General features: G+C 44.8%; 1 protein-coding gene across 1 annotated transcript in view; it reads left to right on the top strand.

The window, feature by feature from the left end:
* Positions 1-16,423, top strand: part of prrt4b (proline rich transmembrane protein 4b) — a 43,646-nt gene that overhangs the window by 2,281 nt on the left and 24,942 nt on the right. Inside the window, exon 2 of the mRNA XM_080420639.1 lies at positions 8,905-10,111. Within this exon, the coding sequence (XP_080276765.1) occupies positions 9,007-10,111 (1,105 nt within the window). The 5' untranslated portion in view covers positions 8,905-9,006. The remainder of the gene's footprint in view (positions 1-8,904; positions 10,112-16,423) is intronic.

The raw sequence follows: 16,423 nt of genomic DNA on the forward strand, positions 1-16,423 counted from the left end.
TCCTCTGAGACGCAGATAGACAGAAATGTCACCATCTTTGAGCATTTGTGAGAACCAATTGTATGAAGATAGGTTGAAAATGGGTGAAGTTCTCCTTTAACCGTGTATACTGGATTGACTGGAGTTCCCCAGGTCTCTATACTTGGTCCAATCCCTTTTTCCTCCTCTATACCAAATCCTTTTGCCGAAAATAGCACATCTACGAGCTCATAACTGTGTGAGCTTGAAGCCTATGCTATTTTCGCCGAATGTTCTCCTCAGAAGAGGGATGCTATATAGGTTTGTGTCTGTGGTTAAGTAACACATCTGAAAATACTTCTTCCACAACTGACTATGGCTATACCTTTCCTAAACCAAGCATGTACACTCATAACACCTTATGAGGATGTAGTATATCGTCTCTGTCGGGTGGAAACCTCATTATGTCCAAAACTGTGCAGGATTCAAATTCAAAAATAGCAAAAGTAGCAGATCTGCAAGCTCAAAATGCGCCGCTTTGCGCCGCGTTGCGAGCTTGCGGATCTGCCACTTTTGACGTTTTTGTGTGACGCTGTAGTATGATCAAGTAGGACGTTCATTTAAGAAAAATACATAAAAAAAAGCTCAAATGTGGAGATAAGAGGTTTCTGCCCGACAGCAACGATATGTGGACTGGTGGCTACGGTCAGACAGCATGTGTGTGTACTGCGTACAGCGTTGACATTCCTTTGTGGATTCAAGGCCGAGGGAGACAGATAGGACAAAGTTAAAGCTCCCCTCCCTCTGTGCCGGGAGCCTGGAGCATCAATGGGACAGAGTCACACACACACACACACACACACACACACACACACACACACACACACACACACACACACACACACACACACACACACACACACACACACACAGTCAGCCAGCCAGCTGCACGTGGACAGACAGACAGACAGACAGACACACATGCAAAACGGTCACATGTGTACAGTCCGTGGCGTGCACAGACACACATACCAGGCTTTTCACAACATGTTCTGCTCCAAGAACGAAAACACATTTTCCACATGTCCGTATAGACACGCGTGCGCGCAAGCACACACACACATACATGAAATAAAAACCTGAATACATGAAAACAAACCGTAAACACTAATAGTGGCCACTGGCAGTGGTGGAAAAAGTACTAAAATGTTTTACTTAAAGTAAAAGTATTAATACTGCAATGTAGAAATATTCTGTGAAAGTAATGGAATTCAATTTACTTGATTATAAGTACAACAATGTTGGTATCAAAATGTACTGTACAAAAGTAGAAAGTACTCATTATGCAGAATGTCCCTTTTCACAAGTTTTCAAATGTATAAAAATCTTTATAAAATAGCAGATCTACAAGCTCACATGCAACACATCATGAGCTTGTAGATATTTTCAAATGGCCGAAATGTACTGTATATATAGGGCTGAAGACAAGTGGTTCCTCTATATTTTGTAATAATAATCAAAATCTACAAAGTAACTAGTAACTAAAGTTATCAAATAATTGTAGTGCAGTAAAGTGATAATATGAGCCTTTGAGATGTAGTAGAGTAGAAGTAAAAGTACTAAAAATTTAAAGTTAAAAGTTAAAAAAAATACCTACAGTACAAGTACAGTACTTGAGTAAATGTACTTAGTTACTTTACACCACTTGACATACATTTTACACGTGTCCGTACACACACACACACACACACACACACACACACACACACACACACACACACACACACACACACATACATAAAAAAAACACTGAATACATAAAGCAAACCGTAAACACTAATACTGGCCACTGCACTGGCAGGAGAGGGGTTAAATCACTCTATTATCCAATGGCGTGTCATTGATCGTGGAGCCCTTGGTGTGGTTATGGCAGGCTTGTTAAATAGTAATGGCACTGCCCCACAGTCAATCCATCTCATTGGAGATCAGTCCTCGGTCCAGCAGATATCCATTTCAATCACTCAATTCGTGCCTCTAATTCGGCGGTGCAGCTTCGTGCCCTTGAATGACATTATTTTTATACTCTTTCTCCCTCCCTCTCTCTCTCTCTCTCTCTCTCTCTCCTCTGCATCTCGCTGCCTTTATCTCTTCACTCCCTCTATATCTGTCACTTTCTCTTTTAATACGTTGCTTCTGATGTGAGAGGCTACTCGGTCATGGTGACCACAGGGATGAAGGAGTTGCGTTGTGATGATGAATAACTCATAACAAACGCAGGAGAGGTGTGATAACGCACCGCTCCCACGGGGGGGAAACGTAACGGAGTTGCAACGCAACCTGATTAAAGCCAAAATGGCTGACCCTTCAAAGAGAGGAGAGAGTGGTTGGAAGAAGTGTGATAGGGCACCGCCACATGGCATGTGCGCGCACACGTGTGCGAACACACGAGCGTGCACGTGTTTGTGTACTGTATTACTATACTTGTGAGGAGGACATAAAAAAAGTTTTTTTTAACCCTAAAGGCTAAAGCCTGACTTATACTCAGCTGCTCACCACCAATGTCACACATGGAAAACAACAGATCAACAAGCTCACAATGCATCCAGCTGTTAGGCGTTGTCTTTCCGTCTTGTTCTGTTCTCTCTGTCTGGTCCGTTGTGTCAGGTCCTGTGTCCTCGTTAGGTCGTGTCTCTTGTCAGGTGACATTGCACAAAAAGAAAAGCAGACCTACAAGCAAAAATAGCCGACCTACAAGCCCGACCTACAAGTGACGCCTTGTGGGCTTGTAGGTCTGCTATTTTCGGCGTGCCACGCCATCGTGCGACCTAGTATGAATCGGGTCAGGTCCCCTGTCAGCTCAATGTTTTTGTCAGGTCCTCTCCTGGTCAGGTTCTGTCCTTGTCAGGTCCTCTACTTGTCAGGTCCTCTCCTTGTCAGGTCCTAGTCTTCATCAGGTCCTGTCCTTGTCAGGTCCTATAGTCTTCATCAGGTCCCTTCAGGGGCAGTGAGGCCAAACAGCAGCTACATAAGGGGAGGGTTGGGGGGATTAACCTTTGCTTGTATTTTAGATAGGGCTAGGGCTCCCAGGAAATAGTGTCTCGCTACACATATCTGTACCTAACGCGGTTGGCAATGTGGCTGAAGACATGTTATGACACTGAGAATGTTTGAATAAAATATGACTGTAAAAGCTACAGATGGATGGAGACGGAGTCTCAGTTTGATGTGATGACAAAACGGCACGCAAAACCCATCTGTAAAATATAGTGATGCAGCTTTAGTCAATTACTACCCAGCTACATGGTGTAAAGAACAGCGTAAGAACAAGCTACATAATTCTGAAATGAGTGCAGCTATACCCACAAGAACCAGCTCAGTGGCCAAATTGTGATTGGATGCCAAGGGTTGGATTGGTGGTTAAGTCCCTACAACATATCGTCATGTCCAGGGGGTGTACTTGTACATCATGGCTGGGAAAAAGTAGTAAGCTATAGTAGCATACTTATAGCTAAGCTACTTCCCAACACTGGAAACCATGAGAACAAGACATGAGTTTGGAGTATGACCATAAGTGTCATGAGGGAACCATCACTATAACAACGATCATGTCTATTAAAGTAAATCAAAGTCAGGATAAAAAGTATGAGAAACGCTCCAGCCTTCACAGACCACAGAGAAGTGGATGTTTCAAAGAGCACAGTATCCTGTCCACCTCACCCACTCACCCACAACAACTGTTATTCTCTGTGTTGCTGGTTTTTTTTTACAAGTCTCAATAGGATAGTTGTAACTAGAGGCGAGAGAACCACAAAAAGACTCATGTAACCAATGCATTTTAAAAGCCAAACCAGCGATTCTCAACCGCTTTAATTTGAAGGACCTCCAGTTTGATATGCATTAGGGCCATTGACCCCCATTTGATATGATTTATTTATCTCTGGCATCATTATCTACACTGTAAAATCCTTGGTGTTTATTTAAATCAGAGAGTGTACGAATGGAACGAACCAAATGGACCCATAACAGATCTGTAAGGGTCCATTTAGCCCTGAAACACCCTCAAGTTCCCCTGGGGGTCCCCGGACCCCCAACGTTGAGAATCACTGAGTGAGACTATTCTAATGGGATTAAGAACGTGTTGGAAGATTCACAGTCAAATATGTGTTGTTAATTTAACTCTGAGACGGTACAAATGGAACCGCAAGAGTAAAATGAACACTGTGGATTTGACTGAGTATGTGAAAGCATTAGTGAAGAGTTCATTAGTTAAGTGGCTCTCAGAAAGGTGTCCGGGGACCCTTAATATAGCATCAAAATCAGTTTAACCACTTTAACCCTATTTTATACTACGGCTGTTCAAAAATTGCCGATCTACAACGATGTGACCCGTTGTGAGCTTGCCGATCTTTTTTACGTTTCTGAAAATGTTTGAATATTTTGCAAATACTACAACATTTTCAATAATTTAGATTTTTTTAAAAACAAATCTTCTCTTCTGAGGGTATTGTGCCAGAGGCACAAAATATTTTCAGATCGGGGGTTTGTGGCTGCATCAATTTGGGCGTCCTTGAAATAAAAACATGTTTGATAATGCAAAAAAACATTGCATTATAGCAGGGGTCTTCAACAGGGGGTCCTCAGAGTTGCTAAAGGGAGGCAGCCAAATCTTTGTGTGATAAGAACTTTCTTTCTTTCTTTTTTTTTTAACATCAACAACCCTAGCATCCCTATTCTGAGGGGAACCGAAAATAGCAGATCTATAAGCTCACTGCGAGGCGTTGTGAGCTTGTAGATCGGCTATTTTCAACAAAGAGGTTTGGTGTAGAGGGAAAAAGAGCAGACTAAGTGCAAGTTTTCAAAGTATTGAGGGTTATACGTCTGAAAATACACATTAACATGAATGCAACACACACTGACGACAGTGCTGTCAAACAAGTCTATGAAGCTATCTACGAAAAAGTTGAATCTGCACAACAATTTTTAGTGGGGGTCATCTATCTCTCAGCTAAGGGGTCCTTGGCCTGAAAAACGCTGAAGACCCCTGCATTATAGTTTACCGCCCACTGCATGGCATGGCACACGTAAGCACTTGTAACACTTTGCATGTGAAGGTGGTGGTACCACTGGATCCAAGATACTCTGAGAGGAAAGTGAAATCTGAGAACATGCACCAGCATAAATTATACACAATCCCCACACGCTGTTAATAATTGATCCGTTATACGTGTCAAATTGGCAGAAAAAGGCAGAGGGATAATTTGCTCAGCGCCGCGCTCGCAGCTAATTGAAACAATTTAGCGTGAAATACAAAAATTACCAAATTTTCACGTCGAACCTTCTGTCTTCCTTTTGCAAAAGCGGCACTAAGTAGTTTATTTGCAAATTCCAGTTATACTCATTAGACGTGTCTTGGGGCTCTAAATTGTTTGCGCCTGCTGCCCTACAGCATGCGTGGGCGGCAATGTACTGTACAGTACAGTATGTGGGTACATAAATATGCCAAAGATGTATCCGAGTATGCATGTGTACTATGTACTGTGTGTGTGTGTGTGTGTGTGTGTGTGTGTGTGTGTGTGTGTGTGTGTGTGTGTGTGTGTGTGTGTGTGTGTGTGTGTGTGTGGGAGGAGGAGGTTGGTCGGTTGGCTGTGAGTGTGAGCCTTCCTTCAATGGAAAATCGATTTCACGGCATTCAGTCAAGTGTCATAACCGCTCGGCAATGTGTGGGCAGCTCGCTGCAGCGAGTCTTCATATCGCTGGGTGGACCTTCCCACCGACCCACCCACCCACCCAGCAGTGGAAGAACTTCTCTGTGTTTACATATAACAAAACAATAACTACATAGTTTTCCCTCTACACCAGCAGTGATCAGCCACTAGAGTAGTGTGGTGGTGTTTACCTGCAGAAAGTGGTGGAAAAAGTACTCAAATTCTTTACTTAAGTAAAAGTACCAATACTGCAATATAAAAATACTCTGTTACAAGTAAAAGTCCAGAATTAAAACGTTACTTGAGTAAAAGTACAGAAGTATTGGCATCAAAATGTACTTAAAGTACCAAAAGTAAAAGTACTAAAATATTTGAAAATAGCAGATCTACAAGTTCACAACGCGTCGCGATGCGACGCGTTGTGAGCTTGTAGATCGGCTATTTTCAAATAGCCTAGGTATAAAATAGGGCTAAAGTGGTTAATGTACAGTATGTTTCATAATGTAATCATTTATATCTGAAAAGTAACTAGTAACTAAAGTTTTCAAATAATTGTAGTGGAGTAAAAGTACAATATTTGCCTCTGAGATGTAGTGAAGTAGAAGTAAAAGTATAGGAAATTGGAAATACTCAAGTAAAGTACAAATACCTCAAAATTGTACTTAAGTAGCCTACAGTTAATACACTTAAGTAAATGCACTTAGTTACTTTCCACCACTGAGAAACACATTTCCCTCTCGCTTTATTTGTCCGTTTTCACTGTTTGTTTTGGTAGACGGGATGTTTTTTGGGCAACCAAAGCAGTGAAAACACCCCAAAACAGGGTGGAGTGTCCCAGTTCAAATACGATTATTTTGGGGGGGTCTCTGCCCGAAAACTTTGAGAACCCCTGCAGTACAGTACTTGAGGAAATGTACTTGGTTATACTTTCCAACCACTGCTAGACCCCCCCCCCCCCCCCCCAACCGAGTCAGCAGTTATTGTTCACATCGCTGTAAAGCTGGTTCCTCCCCCAGGCAGGAACACAGAGAGGTACACATGCAGACCCACTCAGGTCAGCTCTAGGTGGGACCAACACACCAAAGTCCCTGTTCTCCTCCTCGTCACCGAGATCAAGGCAGCTCTTATAATAAGGGCTGATTGATCGAGTGCATGAGCGTGCGTGTTTGCGTGCGTGTTTGCGTGTGTTGTACGTGCGTGTGCACGTCTTTGTGTGTGTCTCCATATAGCTGAACGGCCTGTATGGTGAACACTGGAGAGGCTGAGAGAATCCTTACTCCACCTTAGCCCGTAGTACTTGCCGTAGCTCTTGCCCTAGCCTTGAAGACCTTACAGGCTTATGCAAAGGCTAAAATGCAATTTAGATGCCAGATTAATTGGTAGACCTGGCATCCTATGTGTATAGTTTCAATGTACAGATTATATATTTTTTGTATATTATACTGTTGATAGACTGATGATAGGTTCTTGGTTAACCTATGATCCTAGATTACTATTTCTATGCATTTGATGTCTTACCTCGTGTTTACCTTGCTTACTGTAAATCGCTCTGGATTAAGAGCGTCTTCTAAATGCCTAAATTGTAAGAGAGACGTACGGCATAGGGTGCCACCGAACGTGGATGACAAAAACGAAATAAGTACGCCGTATAGCCGAGAAGAAGCCAACTGGCAAGAAAAGAGGGATGGAGGCAGAGTCAGGATTTTGCTGTGTGGGAAAACAACTGATTCATAGAGCGATATATATACCGTATCAGTATATAGAGGCAGCTGTTGGGGGACAGCTTGATTGTGTTTTCAGATTGCAGAGAATACTGGCTTTTTTTCTTCTCTCATTTAAGAGCAAAATACACTCCCACGCAAACAGGCTTGCATCTCTCTCTCTCTCTCTCTCTCTCCCTCTCTCACTCCCCCTCTCTCTCTCTCTCTCTCTCTCTCTCTCTCTCTCTCTCTCCCCCTCTCTCTCTCTCTCTCTCTCTCTCTTTTTAAAGAACATATAAATCAGAGATTGAATGGGAACAGAGCTATGGGAGGAGAGCACTTCTAAAGCACACAGGTTGTTGTTCTCCCAGGGGGATATTCCATTGGTGCTCCAGCCTTTTCACTGAGGCAACTGGATAGTGACTTTGAACCAATCAACGACCACCCCCCAGCCCCCCCCCCCATTGTTAAGTTGATGACAAGAGGGAGCCCCTAACTCTAGCCCCCCTTCCCCCTATCCGCACAACCATGTTCTCACACACACACACACACACACACACACACACGTAATTCCATTGCACACGTCCGGTCAGACGTCTATAATTGGTCAGCCACAAGAATTACAGTGTCCGACAGCCATGAAGCCATCTGCACGTGAATAACTGCGTAACGTAAACACTGGCCACTATGTCTGACCGGGAAACCACTAATTATGGCGTGCCAATAATACTTGTTGTGATTTGCGGTGTACAATATATTTCTGGCTTGCCAGCTTCAGCAGTCCGGTTTAATGTTTTTTTTTTCTTCTTACAGCGGGTGGCATCGTATTTGCCGTCGTAATATACTTCATGAACTGGAAAATGAAAATAAACCAGGTCGCTCACTGAGAAACTGCACAAGAGCATCAACCAGACAAACACTGAGAAAGGTTTCACTTTCATCCGGTCAAAGTTAGATGTCCGTCTGTGGCCGTGAAAATCGTGTCACTCACTCAGCAATCTGGGAACCCAGAACCAAATAAGAATGAAAAACAGCGCCCTCTGCTGTTTGTACTATCTTACTTGGCTCTGGGACAATGGCGACGTAGCACCCGTGCGCAAAGGAAACCGGGGTTTTGGTCTGCCTTCAGCTTTCACTTCCGGTGGTGCCACTATGTTTTCATTCCCACTAACAATATTTCTACACGGAACACTAACACCACTTCTCCCAGGGAACATGGATCGTTTTGGTTATAAGCCCACTTGTTTCTATGATGAAAGAGTAAGTTAAAATGTGAATATCTTTCTGTGGTTTTGTCTGCTCCGCGGACGCTATTGTTAAATTAGTTTGGGTTTGTTTCGAGGGGGAAAGATCGACGGACACGTGAATCCCGTCCACTACATTTGATTGGCTAAAGCGCGGCCTGCTTCCTGATCTGAAGGCACGCCCACTTGTAGCCCAGTGCGTACATGTTATGACGAGCCTTCACGACAGATTCCAACGCAGAGCAGAATCTGTTCTTGAGAGATTACTCACTCAGTTATTGTGTTCTTGTCTTATAGGTCACGTTGACAAAACGCCGGCCCAGCGGGCCACGGGGAACGGGACGGGATGAACAGAACCATGTGACCACTCCAACCCTCCGCTCCACTGCCAGCAGCAGCATGCCTCGCCTCCGCCGGACCTCGGACTGGTGCTTCTGGTGCTGTTTGCTGCTCACGGTTTACCGACAGACCCTCGGCGATGAGGAGGGCCTTTGGGGACCGGCTCCCTCCGAGGAACCACCGGGGGAACAAACGCCTCCCAACCAACCCGGTTCTGTTCGGTGGAGCCCGTCTCTGCCAAAGTCCTCCTCCCTTCCATCACCGCCGCCCGGCCTTCCCGTCAGCCGATGGGCCGGGGACACGGAAACCGAGAGCGAGGCTGTCGTGTCGACCGAAGGGTCGACAGAACCAATCGATCACTTGTCAGAACATTCAGGTTCCGGGGAAGAGAGCGTTTCCTCCACGTCCAGACCGCCTGCCACCTCTACTCAGGAGCACCTCGCCAGCATGACGCTGGAGATAAGGACCGACTCCGTCCCCAAAGGGACATCAAATTCTCCACACGGCAGTGTGATGCGGAGTAACAAAGATCCTCTTGTCTCTGACTCTCACTCTCCCAACAGCACTTCTATCAGAGATATGCCATCCTCCCACAGTCCCACCAGCGCAAGCGCTCCGGCGCGTACATCAACACATACCCACCCACCGCCAGGCTCTGCACAAACCGCAGAGCACAAAACGGACGCCAGGGTCAAACACCTCCCAGAGGAACGCGCTGACAAAGAGGAAGTTGCAGATTCTCTTCAAACAGAGCCTTTAACGGACGCTTCGACGGTGCCGCCAGAAACCACAGTTCCCACCGCTTTGATATCAGTGACATACCAACCCATGACAATGAACCCAGGCCTGTTGGAGACCACACTGGCCAGACACCCGCTGGGGTCCGTCACCCATGCGACAACCCCAGGAACAATGGTTGCTACAACACCACCAATGAAGTTAACAGTTAGCGTTAGCATTAGCACCAGCACCACAGAGGTCACAGTGATGGACATTCAACCCACTCAGTCTGAGCCGCACTCAGGCGTATCCGAGGCCAAATCTGGGCAAGTGGAGGAACAAGTCTGGAGGCTCACCAGCGCCGCGGTGATAAAAGACCAACACGTGTCGGAGGCCGTTACAAGCACGTCTCAAGGGGCAAAGGTTAACTTCCCAATACCAGTAGGTAAGCAAATCAATAGCGGTTTGTATCAAATCAATGAACGTGATCAATCATCCACAGACGGGTGTTGATTCCTTTCAATAAATGGCGATCAAATGTCTGTCGGACAGTTCAATGTGATCAATGAGCGCTAAAACTGTCCATAAGTCCAAATCGATTTGAAATCCCTGTCAACATTTCTTAATTACAAGATGTTAAAGCTACAACCCGTAACATTTATGTCCGTTGCCTCTCTCTCGACACAGAGAGGTACTTCTGTCCAAACTACAAAAGCGCCCGTCATCTGCTTCAAATAACTTTATTGACATCGTCAACCATTAGGTGTCCTACCTGGCACCATGGGTCTAAAATGTCTCAATAGAAGAGAGGGAGTCCACCTTCAATAACTGCAGATGTACTAGTTTGTATTGTAACATATTCTACCATACTGTACAGGTTGGTCAAAATAACCTTACTTTCATTCAAATAAATACAGATTTGACTAGATTACAGAGTTATGTTTAGCAACTACAGGTCTACATAAGCAGACTATAATAATCCACCTCCTACATTGACCACTTAAACTATCTTCTTTGTTGTGCGACGAATAGTAGAATTAACGGATCTACAGGCTCTCAACCCATCGCAATGCGACACGCTGTGAGCTTGTAGATCTGCTATTTTGTGCTATTTTGGAACATTTGCACAAACGGCATGCCCAAAACAGGGACGCCAGCGAGGTACAAAGTGGTTAGATATTGGAAGGTCAGCAGCGATTTGCATCAATAAAAGGATGCACTGCTCTCCGCACGGTGCAGTGCAGGAGGGGGACGTTGCGAGCGCGAGATATTTGGAATCGCTTTCACATTGACATTGAGAAAACACCTCCTTCCTCCTCATCCGCCCATCCCCCATCACTGCGGCGAGGCCTGCTGCATGCGTGGCGGAGGCCTGGCGTCTAGCAGTCTTAATGACTCCTCACACGTAGCCCCTCCTCCGCCCAGAGACACACATTCATCATAGGAAGGTCATAGGTGGTTGTGCAAAATGATGAGGCGATTACTCTGGATACTCTGTGGTCTTCAGTGAGGCCCGGTGGGGCATCACAGAACAATCCTCATTTACACACACACACACTCCCCGATGAGAAGGGATTTGTACGTTCATGTTCGGGTGTGTTGTTTGGGTGAAAGGCTGTTGCCTGTGTGCATGGGCCACGCAGGTTGTTATTACGTTTGGGTTCCCGGGCTACAACTCGGCTGCAGTACGTCTAACTGCTCAGTGCTGTCATGTTATGTCTGGAGCAATCAGTGTTGTGTCTGCGCCTGCCTAGCGTGGGTTTATCCATGGCGACGGGGACCTGCGACAGAGGGGGGGGGGGGGGCTTCTGTATGGATTGTATCAGTATTCCGAGCGCGCACTCAGCGAAAATACGCCACCGCGTTCCTATGGGACCGTCCGCTCACCGATCCCTGTTCATGGATGCTGAACATGCTTCTTGCCATTTAAGTCTCCTCCACCTCCCCCTCCTCCCTCCCCCCTCTCTCTCTCTCTCTCCCTCCTTCCCACCCTCTCCCTATCCACCTCCTCCCAGACTCCCCCACCTCCATCCATCCATTCATCCACAACGCCTCTCCTCTTGCGATCTGGAGACCATGGGGCCAGCCGTGGCCTTCTGACTCCCAAGAGCCAAAACATCTAGATTGGTACAGAGAGTAGCTCGTGGTTTTGTTCGGGGGCGGATTAAACCGTGTTCCTTCCTGCCTTCACCCCCCCCCCCCCCCCAACATCACCGAAGGACACGCGAGGAGGCTGTGATGCTCAAAATTAACACTAGGGCACCTCTGCATTTATACTACACGTCCTCTGTGCATGCCTTGTTCATTATTCTGGGAATAATGTGTCATGTTTGTGTAATGTGTATCTCATAGAAATACATGCAGAATGTGCCACTGCCAAGCGTATTTTATACTCAATTGCGCGCTGCCGGTGTCGTGAACTGAAAACAGCAGATCTACAAGATCACAAAGAGTCATATTTTGGCAGGCTGTGAGCTCATAGATCTGCTATTTTCAGTGTCCTTGATGAGGCTGTGAGGCAAGTACAATAGCAGCACGCGCGAGCGTTCCCAGACCACAGAGATAAATGAATAGAGTGGACAGCGTCCATAGCAACACCGTGCTTCCGTGGCAAACGTGGAGGTTAGCAGAGTAAAGTGGCTGTGTCTGTGTACATGAAAGTAGGGCGCTTATGACCTACTGTATCTGCACCGTTTTAAGTCTATGATGTGTATGATAGCTTTAAACAGCTCACTGTCTGTCTGTCAGATATTAATTAATTAAATCAATAAAGAGATGAAACTTTTACCATTAGGTGTCCTAACATAACCTTCAGGATTTATTCCATGAGAACATATCTTACGAGCGTCGGAAATGCTTAGAGATAGCTTCCAGATATTATTCTGAAGTTTAAACAGCGAGCACAGAGTCGTATACATATTTCGTAATAAACGCTGTTGGTTCGTCCCTCTCATGATGACGTAATTGCCATCCAGCTGTATAGTCTCATCTTGCTTTTCCTTGGCAACCAGAATCGTGGTGACCTAAGCCACAGGCAAGGTCAGCCTACTATCTTATGTTGACACCGAGAAGGAGGCCAGCAGACAATAACAATGGCATTAACTGGTAGGCACAGGCAGTTTGAACCATATTGACACATACTGTAAGAGACTCTGTGCTATAGTGTACCAGGCTACCAGCACATACAAATGAAACATATATATATTTTATCAGATTTTGAATACATATGTATCGATAAATACATATTTATCAATCTATCGGTGTACCGTGCACTGGGTCGTCTTTAGAGGGACACCGAAAGCGTCCAACAGCAAGGTCAACTGTAAGGAGAGGAGAAGGAGGAGCGTGCATGGGGGGACAAGGAGGTGAAGGAGTAGATTGAGAGATTGCGGTATATATAGGATGAGGAAATGCGGGGGGATGAAAAGCGAGGTGCTTCAATGCGTCTCCGATAGCGATCATCATACATTTCCTCCCAAGCAAGCAGCCTGATTTCTTCATTCCTTTCTCCTCTCTCTCTCTCTCTCTCTCTCTCTTCTCTCATTAGCATATGATCCATTAATAGAGAGGCTGAGCTCGTAACTGCACTCTATTAATACTTGCACAGTATTCCTTTGGCCGCGGTGCGGCCAGTACAGCAAGTCTAATGCCGCTTTCACACTGGCAGCTACCAAAGATACAAAGATGCAAAGCTACACAGCATATCTGTCGCTTTGCAGCTTTATATCTTAAGTTGACGCCAGCTCGACCTATTTGTAGCTTTGCAGCCGTTGCAAATGTCTGCTACAACGACATTTGTCGCTTTTGTAGACATGTAACGGCATTTGTAGACATTTGTGTGGTTAAAGTATCTTTGAATCTTCATTTCGTTGGCTTCCATTGAAAAATAATGGTTAGACTGTATCTTTGTAGCCGCCAGTGTGAACGCAGCATAAGAAAGACACATCCAACGCATTATCAACGGTGTAACTGATTATGGACGCTGGAATGCACGCTGAGCATGTGACACGAATACCTGCATGACGGCCCTCGCTGAGATGATCAGTGGGAAACGGATTAGGAAAAAAATGAGCACGAGAGCAGTGTCGTATGGATATGGATACGTTAATCTTTTCATAATTAGCCGTCCTATACCGGCTGGAGGTTCACAGAGTCCATGTGTTTTAATAAACGGGTTGGATTAGGCCTGTTTGTCTTTAAGCTTGGACACAGCATGGCACGCAGCAGAGCTGAATAGAAGCGAGCCATATAGACCGCCCCGACTTTAGGGGACCGTTCGTTCTCATGCAAGGTTACTATGGCAACTTTAATTAAGCTGACCGCCTTTATTTGTCAGCGGTGCTTGGTTGGCTAACAGTGAACGTTAGAATAGAACACAAGCATTTCTCACACTCTGTGTGAAGAATTTTACATAAAAAAGAAAAGTCCAAAACACAGCTGTGGTTAAAATAAGTCAAGACCACAACTGATCAATTGAGATTAATTGGAGCAGTAAGGAATTAATCGAAACTTTAGATGCTGCGTTGTAAGGTTGCTTTGTTTAAAAGCATAACAGATATTCCAGGATTAGACATCTAAGCCACAACGGGCAATTTCTATATATGGCGTTATCTGGCTCCCCGCGGAGCCGATCGTACCTGCTTCCATTTCATTTTTCCTTATCAGTCAACGCCTCCTATCACTCCTTCAAGCACACGCTTGCACGCCAGCCCCCCCACCCACCCACCCCCACACCACACACACACACGCACACACACACATACATACATTACTGACAGATATAAAACAGAATGGCAGGATGAAGGGATAGAATTTACAGTCTGATTTAATCCACTGTTTACTATTCCTGGGAGATGACGCAGATACCATGAAGGACGGACTGCGAGTCATATCACACTCAGCTACAGTAGCAGATCAAACCAACACGTTTGATCTGCTGCAACAAAAAAAAATGACACACACAGACGTTATATGAAAAGATGAGAGTCCACACCAGACACTCTGCTCTCTGGGACATGTTGTTCTAAATCCAATTTATATATCCCACCATGAGTTAATCCCATTAGGGTGATGATGCAGAGATGCAACAAACCGTCCTGGAAGAGAGAGCTGATCCCTTTTGAAGAATCACTTCATACTGTCTATCAAAGCTACGATCCGTAAGTTGAATTGTGTAAAGACCCCGAGATTCGAACCCAGGTATCCAGCGTTTTTTTTTAGGCCATGGACCTTGAGAGAGAGATGAAGCAGGGACCCCCACTAAATATTGTATAAAATGTTGCAGATGAAACTTTTTTCATAGATTTCATAGACTTTAAAAACTAGACCTTTGGCTCTGTACTTGGTCTGCTCTTTTTTCCCTCTACACCAAATATCTTTGCCGAAAATAGCAGATCTACAAGCACACAACTCGCAGCGTTGTGTCTGCTATTTTCGGCTAATGTTCCTCCCAGAATAAGGAAAAATAAGTTTAAAAAAAGTTCCTATCACACAAAGATTTGGCGGCCCCCCTGTAGTAGCTCTGAGGACCCCTTAGGGGTCCCGGACTCCCTTTTGAAGACCTCTGGCCTAAGAGGTTATTCTCTCTTGGCTGGGTTTTGAGGCTCCGAGCCACTCTGCACACCTTTAGGCAAGGGTTCTCAAACATTTCAGGCCGCGACCCCCCCAAATAATCATATTTGAACTGGAGACCCCCCAAAATAATCATATTTGAACTGGGGACCCCCTACCCTGACAAGCACTTGGAATAGTAGGCATTACATTTGACTCGGTTTCACAGATAAATATTGTGAAAATAACGCCTTGCAGTGAGACGCGTTGTCAGCTTCAGCTATTTTGACAGTGTTTGTCTCTTTCGTAACGTAATATTTGACAATTTGGTATTAAAAGGATCCGTGGCTAATAAGCCAATATGCCTTAATACTGTACATTATAATTGTCGTCTATAACTAAAAATATTTTATTTCTTTTCGAAATAGTTAATCTTTCACTCAAAATCGGGGCAATGCCTGTTGCAAGTTGATGATGTCATTTGCCCATGTGTGGTCTAGCCGTATGGAATTTATGGAATGCATGTGAAAATAAAAAACAACTTAATACTCCCTAAGGTTAATATGAGCATCAAATCGATATTAAAAAAATTAATTAAAAAATCACATTCATTCCATAATGACATCATCAACTTGCGACGGGCATTGCTCCTATTGTTTATTCTAAAATAAATAAAATATTTAAGGTGTTTTTAATTTTACATTTTAGTTATAGAGGGCAAGTATAATGTAATAAGGCATGTATATAAGTATTACATTGTAACTTTAGAAATGTGCAGATACCCTGTATACATTTATACCGGTGGTATTGGTTTGTTTACTGCTGAGTGAGAAAATAATGTTGCACAGTAAGCAAATCATCTGGGGTCACCCCAAAATAATTTGGGGTGACCCCAAAATAATTTGGGGTGACCCCTGGGCATTACGACCCTCAGTTTGGGAACCACTGCCTTTATACAGTCAACGTCTGAACCGTTTGTATCCAAGGACTGTTGGTCCTGCATGGTCAACCGGTCCTCTGAAACATTTTCTCAGTCTGCATGGGCCGTGTGTGTGTGTGTGTGTGTGTGTGTGTGTGTGTGTGTGTGTGTGTGTGTGTGTGTGTGTGTGTGTGTGTGTGTGTGTGTGTGTGTGTGTGTGTGTGTGTGTGTGTGTGTGTGTGTGTGTGTGTGTGTGTGTGTGTGTGTGGAGGACTATAGAGACACACA

This window comes from Gymnoscopelus braueri (genome assembly GCF_963280865.1).
Source record: "Gymnoscopelus braueri genome assembly, chromosome: 23".
Taxonomy (NCBI): Eukaryota; Metazoa; Chordata; class Actinopteri; order Myctophiformes; family Myctophidae; genus Gymnoscopelus; species Gymnoscopelus braueri.